General features: G+C 41.2%; 1 protein-coding gene across 2 annotated transcripts in view; it reads right to left on the bottom strand.

The window, feature by feature from the left end:
* TTC27 (tetratricopeptide repeat domain 27) overlaps positions 1-12,401 on the bottom strand; it is a 161,871-nt gene that overhangs the window by 144,673 nt on the left and 4,797 nt on the right. For both annotated transcript variants that reach the window (XM_066266883.1, XM_066266884.1), the window contains exons 3-5: positions 12,198-12,327; positions 5,004-5,144; positions 537-639 (exon numbers count right to left, since the gene is read on the bottom strand). In XM_066266883.1, the coding sequence (XP_066122980.1) occupies positions 537-639; positions 5,004-5,144; positions 12,198-12,327 (374 nt within the window). The remainder of the gene's footprint in view (positions 1-536; positions 640-5,003; positions 5,145-12,197; positions 12,328-12,401) is intronic.

Genomic DNA, 12,401 nt, shown 5'->3' with positions numbered 1-12,401 from the left:
AATGATAAAATAAAATGAAAAAATATCTCTCTACCCATTGTTATCCTCAGTAAAGAGTATTTTCTACAAAAAGTTAAAAAAGCAAAGCTTTTCTTCATGTACTTAATAAGATATAGGATAAATAATTTCCTATTCTGCATGTAACTTGGCACAATTTACTCCAAGTGAGTTAAGGATTTTTTTTAAATAGAGTTTACATTTGTTTCCAATGAGGCTTCTTTAAGAACAGTGAGAATATTAAAATACTGTTAAGCAATCCATGATAAATTATGGAGACCTGCACCGAACAAATCACTCCTTCTAAATAAATAATATAAATGATAATGACTGCCTTTTTTAAAAATTCAAAGATAAAAAGTAATTATATAATCTGACATCCTAGAAAAATTTGATATCCCACCTCCAGAATAAAAATAAAAAGAAACAACCTCAAATAAAGTCACTATCACCTGTCAAAGAATAAGCTAAAAAGCAATGCCTCAGCCAAGAAATGAAAATGGAGCTCCACACCCACGGCAGAAGAGCCGGCTACCCACCTTGATCGATGCAACCTTGGGCAAGAGCAGAGAGCTGCGGGGAGCGCTCCTCAAGCAGCTGCTGATGGACACCCACACACCTCAGCGTCCACCAGGGCAGGCTCTAGAACAAGAAAGCGCCATGGAAGTTGAAATAAAATGACTCTTGGGGGGGGGGGGAAGGCTACATTAATTGAAATTAATTTAAAAAATATTTTTTGTGTTTGTGAAATTGCACTCAATCAATAAGCTTCCCCATCCACTACTGTGTCTTCAGTATCAGTCCCCAAATCCACTTCCGCATCTGCCACAGGAGTCCCCCTATCCCCTGTTCTCCCCAAGCCTGTTCTTTTCAGCTCACTGGGCTTCCTGCCACCGAACTCCCCAGCTCCTCCTCTACCACGTCTGCTGTAAGCACCCTGAGTTGTCAGCAGCAGCTGCTCTAGGAGCCTCCCGCAGGAACCTCCTGGTGGGAAAGGGGATACTTCCTTCATCTGCATGCTCAGCACATCTCTGTACCTCCCTTTGCAGACGCGGTCCCCTGGATTCCAGTGTGCCACCCCTAGCTTTCAATGTTATACGCCATTTATCCAACAAGATAAATCATGTCTTACTCCTCTCTCTATCCTCCCCAAAGCATTGTGTTTTACATAAATTCCAAGTAGCAAAGGCAGTAGATTCAGATATTGCCCCAAACCAGAAAGTTCCCTGCACACATTGGTGAAACTGCTCCCAAGAAGCCACCTCCCATGAGCGCGGCACACACTGGCCTCACACTGGCCTCTCGCTCCAAACTTCCACACTGTTCCTAAAAGTGAGAGCACACTGGACAGGTCCTGTTTTTCTAGTGTCTGACTCTACCTGGTAGGCACCTTCTTTGAGGGTAGAGGCTGCCTTTTATATGTTGTTTTGATTAACGCACAGCCTGAGAAAACAGCGGCTCTTTCTCTCTTCTGTAATGCCTGCTCTTACTTGATCAATACATTCTTATTAAAACAACACAACACACTACAGCGAGGCAATACAGAAGCACCACAGTGAAGAGTGGCGTCTCCGGCGGCACCGATGCCACCCTTCTTCCTCAGAGAATCTACGACAGAAGGTCGTGTTCTTCTCCTTCCTCTATGCATGTGTGTGTGTGTACAACTGACATTTTTGATAGATTCTATAACGTAATAAGTATGATTACACATTGCATCATCTAAATTAATTAAAGCTGTTACTTTGGATTATGTTACATGAAGCTGTGAAAAATTAATTTTTTTAAAGCAATACCTACTAAGAGGAGATCATGCTTAATTACCAAAAGCACTATTTTACTTGAACATCTGCATTTGATTAAGAGGTAAAATGGCCTGGTTCCCCTTCTACACTGCTACACACTATACCAGTTGCACCAATGACACAATCACAAATGAATTTTGACTTTATGACAAAGTCCATTCTAATTATTAATGCTGTTTCCTCTATCCATGTAAGGAAAGGTAGAATTATCTAATAGAAGTTTCACATCATTTTTAATGTAATTCCCTGAGGTGTTGCCTCATTCTATTCCTATCAGTACAGCTAATGAAGTCAGTCTATCCATCAATTATCTTTCCCTTATCCTCTGTCAGCAATGAGTGAGTCAGGTTTGGCAGCATATTCTTTCCTTTCTAGACATGGAAATTTAGATAGTTCCAAAGAGACTGCTCTTGTAAGATAACATACAACATAAGATGCTGAACTCTTAAAAATCAGATCTATAACTAACCCTTCACTCAAAATCTTTATAAAGACAAGAGTGCAAAACAAAAGAAAAGCCATAGCCTACGTTCTACTAAAAAATAAAAGTGCCTTTTTCTGTTTGCCAAGAATTACTTAACAGAAAATGTGAGTCATCAATAAAAAAAAGAATGTGAAGCCTTGCTTTAGATAGTCTCTAGATCAGGGGTCCCCAAACTTTTTACACAGGGGGCCAGTTCACTGTCCCTCAGACCGTTGGAGGGCCGGACTGTAAAAAAAACTATGAAAAAAACAAACAAACAAAAAAAAAACTATGAACAAATCCCTATGCACACTGCACATATCTTATTTTAAAGTAAAAAAACAAAAAAACAAAAAAACAGGAACAAATACAATATTTAAAATAAAGAACAAGTAAATTTAAATCAACAAACTGACCAGTATTTCAATAGGAACAATGGACCTGCTTTTGGCTAATGAGATGGTCAATGTGCTCCTATCACTGACCACCAATGAAAGAGGTGCCCCTTCCGGAAGTGCGGCGGGGGCCGGATAAATGGTCTCAGGGGGCCGCATGTGGCCCACGGGCCGTAGTTTGGGGACCCCTGTTCTAGATGCTGTCTCCTGACTATAGGATTTACTACAGAGTGCTCTGATTGAGAAGTCACACTAGTCAATGACCTCTGAGAAGGCCAGGGAGCAGCAGTGTACTCAAAAGGCACCCAATAAAGGCGCACTGACTTATTTCATTTTATAAATAAGGAAACTGCTATTCAGAGAAATTAACTAGCATAAGGTCACACAGTTGTTCAGTGGTGGGCCAGACAAGCTCTGGTCTGATTGCAAGAACAAGACCATTTTCACTCAGCCTTTACATATTACTCATACTGATCTACATAGTTGACAGATTCCAGGGGAGGGGGAAATCATCTTTTACAGTTCCACAAAAATAATATTGTAATAAACAACTTGATACATTTCTGAGGAGTCAACCTATTCAAAATTAATTTAAAAGATTGAAATTAACTTGGGTGAGTTATGCTTTTTAATCATTTCATCTTCATTTATCAAAGAAGTCATTTCTAACATCATCATTTAGAGAATAATATCTTCAAGATCCAAAGAAGAAAAAAAAAGTTAATGTTTCCAAGATTTCAGCACAGAATGCTCTTCGTTTTGTATGGTAATGTACACAAGGAAATGGAGAAAAGATGAGGTCAACAATTGTTAAGCATATTCCAAGAAATTCAGGTAACTTGCCCCTCCCACCCTACCAAGTATGACTTCACATATTAACTTGTTCTGCTAGCTGCTGCTGAGAGCACAGGTATCTTTATTCCAGGGATGCTTAAACACTTGCTGATTAAAGTTTTCCACCACTAAAACTTAAAATTGTATCCCTCACTCATTAATGACCATTAGTCTCAGTAGAAAGAAAATACTGCCATCTGGCAGCCTCATGCCTTGGTGATATTTTCTTCAGAGCCAAGTACTAGTTAGTTTATAGGACCACTTGACTCAGATCAATGTGGGAAACATGTTTTTATTCAAACTAAAGTTGCTAAAACACCAAAGATAAGAGCTTAAATCTACTAGGACATGTTGAAATCCAGCTATTAAAAACCCTTCTAGAACAATTGATTTGAAATAAACCCTCTGGCTCTCATGAGAGCTGCTGAGGGAGGTAGCACTTCCCTTCTTGGCTCTTCTGCCTGAACTCAGGTGCTCGTGAAAGTAAGCCTCATCCAGTGCAGACCAAGTCTACATTTTGCCCATAGAAATATTGTGTTTCTTAAACTTTTTCAGGCAACACTTAGAAACTAGGAGACTTCACATAAAATTTAGATTTACTATTGGTAATACAGGGTCTGCATCCTCACTTTGCAACAATCAGAACAGGAGTAAAAGCAAGGTAGAGCCTATAAGCCAAAGGCAGCCCACCACCAGTATCTGTACAGCACAAGAAGAAACAATAGTTTACATGTTTAAATCATTTTTTTAAAAAAAGGATAACATTTTGTAACGTGTGAAGTATATAAAATAAAATTTACAGTGTCCACAAATAAAGCTTTATTGGTACCACAGAGTCGCACGCATTTGTTCACATGTTGCCCATGGCTGCTTTACCACCACAGCGCTGAGCTGAACAGCTACACAGACTTGAGTAGTTGAAGCAGCGAGGGCACAAAGCACAGCTGACACCCCCACTAACTCTCCACAGACTTGCCTTGTATCTCCTGCGGTGTCTGTCACCTCCCACTGAGGCCTGTTAGCTTTCTGTGAATCGGAGTCTTTCTTCTTACTCATGTACACCTGACCTAAAGAAACTCTGTAACAGACACTCAACAAAGGCCCTACTAAATCTAACCCAAATAATGAAACAAGGCTGAACGTAAGCCAGGAAACAGTAATGAAGATCCAGTGCTAAACTCTGCCTGTTACTCATTATCTTACAAGAAATTCATAAAAGACCATGAAGGACATTTTTAAAGCCCAATTTCATATTCAGAGAATGAACATTTATATACATGCATACATATATACATATATATTATAAATACAATCCTATTAAGGAGGCTCAATATAATCTCATTTTATATTAGATGCATCTCATGAGGGGAGAAAGTCTTGGCTTATTTTCATTAGATTTTAAAATTAAATACCTAGAAGACAACAAAGATATCAAGATACTGTCAACATCACACCCAACCAGCACAACAGTCACCCTGAGTGTGACTCTCCCGGCTCCTGTGCTCCCCTTACCTGAACTGCTGTCAGTTTATGTCTTAGGTTCACTAGGATGACTCGTGCTAATAACAGCAGCACAGGCTTTGAGATCAGGCTGTAGATCGATTCACCATCTAGGAGGAGTAGACTCAGAACAGCTGCATCCAGTCCTTTCACCTAAAAAAACAACAAAAAACAAAAACTATAAGCTAAGATGATATAATTTAACAAAATATCAGCCCTGGCCAGTCGGATCAATGGTAGAGCATCAGCCTGGCATGTGGATGGCCCAGGTTCAATTCCAAATCAGGGCACACAGGAGAAGCAACCATCTGCTTCTTCCCCCCTCCCCCCCTTTTCTCTCTCTCTTTTTCTCTCTCTCTCTCTCTCTCTCTTTCTCGTTGTCCCATAGCCATGGGTCCATAGATTCAAGCCTAGGCCCCAGGCACTGAGGATGGCTCCTGGAGCCTACATCTCAGGCGCTAAAAATAGCTTGATTGCAAGCATGGCCCCAGATGGGCAGAGCATCAGCTCCAGAAGTGGGGTGGCTAGGTGGATCCCAATTGAGGCTCATGTGGGAGTCTGTCTATCTCCCCTCCTCTTACTAGGAAAAAGAAGAAAAAAATGTAACAAAATATCATTAATCTCTACATATCATGTAATTATACATATTTTCCAGTCACTCCAGCTCCAAAGAGAAGGCACTGGTCTATTACACGGCAGTTGGCACTGCATAGAATCATGACATTATAAATGCACTTAGAGCTACAAACCCCGCCTGCCCAACAGATGCCACCCGCTGTGTGTACTTCAGAGGAGCAGGGAACTCAGGACAATGCTAGTATTGAAGAGGGAAGTATCATCTCAGCAAAAAGCACCCTTGTGTTAAAGTATTGATATTAAATACATTTCACTGGCTGGTAAAGGTCATTACAAAGCGTATCTGCTCCATAATTACTATAAAGCCAACAAGGTCTTACATAGCAAATGCCAAGAAGGTACACAATCGAGGAGAAGAAAGAACAGAAAGCTGCAAAACAGGGATACCTTTGAAAAATCCACTCCTTGATAAAACAGATTTTCTACAAGGGACAAGACCCTGTGTTTCTAAAATGTGAACTACATAATCTGGACAGCTGCCAAAAAACAGACGGCAGGAAGGCTTAACTGTTATGAGTATGGGCTCTAACCTCAAGACATTGGGTGGAGTCCTTTGTCTGCTTCTTAGCAGTTTGTGGACACATATATTTTTAAATTAAAGCCTCAGTCTCATCAATTATTAAATGAAATAACAGAACTTATACCTCATAGAGTTCTTATAAAGATTAAACTAAACTGAGAAGTATTTATAATACAGGAGTAAAGACAACATATGACTACCACCAGCTCGTACATAAAGTTTACTGTTACCAGCACTAAAGGCAGAAGGAATTTTTAAAAAACTCAATAACTAAGGAACAAATTATGAAGTTATTACAACAGTCTCAATTTAGAACTGACGCAACAGATCCAAAAAAGTGAAGCCCAAAATCACATAGAAGTTAGAGTCTGAATAGAGATTAGACTCTATTCCCAACCCATGTTTTTCCCACCACATGCTGCCTTCCCCATAGATCTCTCTACCTCTTCCTGCCACTCAGCAAGGTCAGGGCTGTGCTAAGCATTAGGAAAGCTTCAAGGCAGGCCAGGATCACTCCTAGCCTTTGCACTGACACAGCTACACTATGGTGGCGTGGGTAACTGAGATATGGACCCTAGAAGAGGACCCAGTTTGGAGAGGCAGCTCACCACACGCTGTGTTGGACATGCCGAGTCAGATATCTTGTAAGGCCTCCAAGTGGAGGTACTGAGCACACACGTGAATATACTGACTTAAGAACTTGAGAGAAGACCCTGCCTAACATGCTCAAACTAGACCTGCAGCCTCACTGAATCATCTTGTCACTTGAATGGATAGAACAGCCTTTATTTCCTAAGGTCCAAAAGGTCCAAACCAAACTGAAGTGCAAGAAGATATGAGATGCCTTATTCTTTTTTTTTTTTTTTTTTTCATTTTTCTGAAGCTGGAAACGGGGAGAGACAGTCAGACAGACTCCCGCATGCGCCCGACCGGGATCCACCCGGCACGCCCACCAGGGGCAACGCTCTGCCCACCAGGGGGCGATGCTCTGCCCATCCTGGGCGTCGCCATGTTGCGACCAGAGCCACTCTAGCGCCTGAGGCAGAGGCCACAGAGCCATCCCCAGCGCCCGGGCCATCTTTGCTCCAATGGAGCCTTGGCTGTGGGAGGGGAAGAGAGAGACAGAGAGGAAAGCGCGGCGGAGGGGTGGAGAAGCAAATGGGCGCTTCTCCTGTGTGCCCTGGCCGGGAATCGAACCCAGGTCCTCCGCACGCTAGGCCGACGCTCTACCGCTGAGCCAACCGGCCAGGGCGAGATGCCTTATTCTAATTACATTGAGAAGGATGTCCTCCATATCCAGCACAAATGTAAAGCATTACCTTAAAAAATAAATCCCTAAATATAAATAATAAACAAGTGATTTTTAATAGAGCAACAAATAAAAAGGTATTCAGAGGTAGCCCATAATATACTATCTGAAAATTATTACCTCTGGCACTCAGAGCCAGGGGTTGTTAATTAAACCTCCCTCCTATCCTTCAACTCAATGTTCTCTGGAAATGGTATCAACAGGGCAAATAATAATAAATAAATATGTGACTAAATAAATAAACCATTAAGTAAATAAATTTCTCTCCCTATTTTACCCTTGCATCTTCGTGAAATCATTAAATACTTTACTGTCCTCTGTTTAAGTCAATCAGCCTCTGCCTATCCATCGTACAACACTCATATTCCAACTGAGTTCTAAATGGACTTCCAGAGGTTTTGGAAATTATCCATTTTTAAAGAGGATTGTTTATATTTTCAATAAAAAACACAAAGAAAAGGTTACAACTCCCTGAAGAACAATTCCTCAGTAAAGAGAGCATATGACATATAAAAACACATATTTAACAGCATCATAGTGAAAAAACATCTGGAAGTCTAAGACAAACTTAATATAGAGCCAGATTAGCAGGAGATCACCCTTGATGTGTGAGAGGTGACCCACTGCTCAGACATGGCGCTTCAGCACTATTCCTCTGGGGCTGATTAGCACTAAAGGTCAGGCAGCAGCACTAACAATGCCAAGGCCATAAGTTAGAGGCAGGGAAATTAATCTGGCTTTGGTGACTAGACTCCATGACCCATAAAGTATACTCACTAATGTTTGTGCATCGCAAGAGCTAAGAAAAATGAATCAATGTTATATCCTACATATGAGTGAAATCATCTGGTTCTTGACTTTTTCCGTCTTAGTTCGCTTAGCAAAGTAAGGTCTATAAAACTAAAAGCAACAATTGAACAAAAAAGACAAACAAAAACTCATGGCCACAGCAACAGTATGGTGGTCACCAGAGGGAAAGGGGGTAAGGGAGGTAGAAAGGGTAAAAGGGGTCAAAGAGATGGTGATGGAAGGAGGCTTGACTTTGGGTGGAGAACACACAATGCAGTATACAGACGATGTATTACAGAATTATACCCTTGAATCTATATAATTTTAATAACCAATGTCACCCCATTAAATTTAATAAAATTTAAAAATAATAAAATAAAACTTTATTTAAAAAGAAATAAATCAGCAGAGGAAAATGACAAGAAAAAATACTGTTCAGTTTTAAAACTGGAACTCCAATCTTCCAAATCCTCAGATTGCAAGTTAGGAGTATAAATTGTGTAATCCTTTTAAAAACAACCTCATATTACCAAGGGAAGTTGAACATGGATACACCCTTGGGCAAAAAACTGTACTCACAGCTATAACTAGAGCAGAGCTTGCCCACTCAGTGCTGGGAAGAGTTTATGAGTGTGTTGAAATACTGAACCCCTGAGCCCTCAGGATGCCCAACTATATCCTGGGGTCAGTAAAAACAGCCTCCTCCCTTTAGCGCCCTGCACCAAACAAATACTGTCATTTGTAAAATGCTGTGCTTTGAAACTGTTGTAAATGATTTCCAGAAGATGTGTTCCTAACAGCATTGTACATAATAATGCGAAAAATAAAAACAACCTGTAACCTGTATAATCATCAAAAGTAGAACAGATAGGTCCTGGCCAGTTGGCTCAGCGGTAGAGTGTCAACCCGGCATGTGGAAGTCCCGGGTTCAATTCCCAGTCAGGGCACAGAGGAGAAGAGGCCATCTGCTTCTCCAACCTTCCCCCTCCTTCCACTCTCTCTCTTCCCCTCCCACAGCCAAGGTTCCACTGGAGCAAAGTTGGCCTGGGCGCTGAGGATGGCTCTATGGCAGGGGTCCCCAAACTACGGCCCGTGGGCCACATGCGGCCCCCTGAGGCCATTTATCTGGCCCTCGCCACACTTCCGGAAGGGGCACCTCTTTCATTGGTGGTCAGTGAGAGGAGCATAGTTCCCATTGAAATACTGGTCAGTTGGTTGATTTAAATTTACTTGTTCTTTATTTTAAATATTGTATTTGTTCCCGTTTTGTTTTTTTTTACTTTAAAATAAGATTTGTGCAGTGTGCATAGGGATTTGTTCATAGTTTTTTTTTATAGTCTGGCCCTCCAATGGTCTGAGGGACAGTGAACTGGCCCCCTGTGTAAAAAGTTTGGGGACCCCTGCTCTATGGCCTCTGCCTCAGGCGCTAGAATGGCTCTGGTTGCAACAGAGCAACACCCCAGATGGGCAGAGCATTGCCCCCTGGTGGGCATGCCAGGTGGATCCCGGTAGGGCACATGCGGGAGTCTGTCTGACTGCCTCCCCACTTCTAACTTTGGAAAAATACAAACAAAAAAAGTAAAAAAAAAAAAAATGGTAGAACAGATATATAAATTGTGCTGGTATAGCCATACCATCAGAATACTATACAACAGTAAAAATGAATAATGGTATAATTTCAAAAATATTCCATTGAGCAAAGCAAATCACAGAAGAATGCACAGTTTGCTTCATGTATATCAAGTTCAGAAACTGGCAAAACTAAGCACTGTTTCCTAGGGATGCATACATAGCCAAAACTATGGAGAAAAGCATTGTAAAGATTCATGAGAGGGTTCATTCATGACTGGGATGCCATAAGTACGCACACACAGCGGACCTTCTCAGGCAGGGTTCCCCAAGCTTGTCCAGGTCAGAGCACACGTGGAAGACGGGATGATTTGTGGTGCACACTACATCCTGGAAAAGGCTGCTAAAGCAGGAGAGCCCAGTGCAAAGGTTCCCACCAGCCCCAGTCCTCACAGCCGCCACAGAGGCAGAGGGGACCAACATCTGGGGAGCCGCGGATGAGCAGCTCTATTCTCCAATGCTAGCTATGTTCTCTCAAGCGAGGTGGTAGGAACAAGGCTTTTATTATTTAAACTATATGCACTTTATATGCTTTTTAAAAATATATGAGGTAGTTCTAATGAAAACCAAGGTCTTAGTCAAAGTTTCCTATAATCTGGCCAGAATCCCATCAAGTCTGACCTTTTACTGTGACTCCAACAGGCACAATGAATGCATCTCTTTCCCACAAACATCACTCTCTTCTCCCCTCTAAATGTCTGCCCTAAAGATCGTACCCAGAATGTGTTTCCTCCTGTTCTCTACCTCTCCATTTCCTCATTACCCTGCAGTTTCTAACTCAGGGCCCACGCCCAACTGAAAGTCTTTCCTGAAGAAGTCCACATTCCACAAATCTCTTCATAAATCTCAATATTTCTTATAGTCTGAATCTTTACTGTAACCCATTTCTGTACTGCTTTGAATAGTTACCTGACTTGAATGGTGATTCTATACTAGCATAGCAGGAGTACTGGATTTAGACCCAGAAAATGTGCTTTCTAATCCCCCTGCTATCAGACTTATGACAAGTTTCATTCACACACTTTGAGCTCAGTCTTCTCTTATATACAATCCTCAAATGAATATAAAACGTGAAGCAAGGACCATTTGAACCACACATCAGTGCTCAGTATTATTCTGGTTACCAGAAGCCTGTGGGGTAATTTGACTGGTAGATTTCTAGTCTACACTATAGAGCCACAGAAGCCAGAAACTGTTTCAGACATGACAGGAGGAGGAGTGACATCCATGTTCCATATAACTATACATGATTGAAGCATATCTCTTTAAGTGACACAATCTTTGGGATTTCCTCTTAACCATTATGGATGAAAATCTTTATGGATTAAGTTCCCCTCTTAGACATCAGACACGGAAAATTTTTTTACCTTTTAATAATGCTTTGGGTCAGCATTATGAATTTCAATTGTTCTGCTGCAGTGTAATACAGTGACTCAGCACACTGATATACGCAGAGCTCATCATAATGGCTTTCTGATTATCGCTGCTTTTGTACTTCTTCCCTTTCCACCTCGCCAGCAAATTACTAACATTTACCTCTAACAACTCCATTCCTCTCATTTCGAATTCTGAGAAACAGGTAACAGCAAACATGCCCCTTTCACTGCATAAGTGCTGGGTGTTAAGGGACCTTTTCCCCAAGCTGAGCAATTAATCACCATGTCCAGGACCTCTGAGGGGGTTGGATAAATCAAAGTTGCCATACTTCTTTTTACTGCATGTCACACTCACCAAGCCCTAGGCATATGTGCTCAAAGCCTCCTGAGGAATTCGAACTGCAAGCTCTCCTGATGACTCACTGAGGCAGGTCAATAATATTCACATACGGGTAATAATAATCGTTATCACCAGGGAGATCTGTGCCAGGCACTTAGGAAAGTATTTGAAATACTGTATAAAGAAAATCATCCCTGAGCACCTTGCCTAAGCACTGCAGTGAAACTTACCTGCAACAGATTTCCAGATTTGCTGTTTTGCCAAAAAAGATCTTTATGTAACTGCAGTAACATATACATCCATATATATAAATACACACACACACACACACACACATGTATAAATAACTGGGGCAGCTGCCCATGCTTAAAATAAGAGCAGCTCACAGATCCAGATAATGCGAATGTCTGAAGACGTGTTTGAGACTGGCAATGACACTTCTAGAAATATGTGAAAATCAGATCAAGGAACAAACGTTCTCAGTAGGTTCTGTACAAGCTATAAAATCATGTTTCATTCCTACTGACTAGTAACTCTAGTTTATAACGAGTTCCTGAAGGAAAAATAACACAGTAATAACTACATATGACATTTCCAAGAAGCATACCTCACTGAATTGCTGGAACAGAACAGATGGCAAAAATTGCTGGGGGTGTAAATCAACAAGAGGCCCCGTCCAGTTGCTCTGAACAAAGAGTTGCAAGCTGCTCACACCGATTAGGAAGATCAGCTGTTGTCTGCATATAAGAATAGTGAAAGAAATCAATGTAAAACACTATCACTGTACAACCCCCCACATACAATTTCACTT

Source organism: Saccopteryx bilineata, chromosome 3 (assembly GCF_036850765.1).
Source record: "Saccopteryx bilineata isolate mSacBil1 chromosome 3, mSacBil1_pri_phased_curated, whole genome shotgun sequence".
In the NCBI taxonomy this organism is placed as follows: Eukaryota; Metazoa; Chordata; class Mammalia; order Chiroptera; family Emballonuridae; genus Saccopteryx; species Saccopteryx bilineata.
This window is presented reverse-complemented; position numbering and strand designations above follow the sequence as displayed.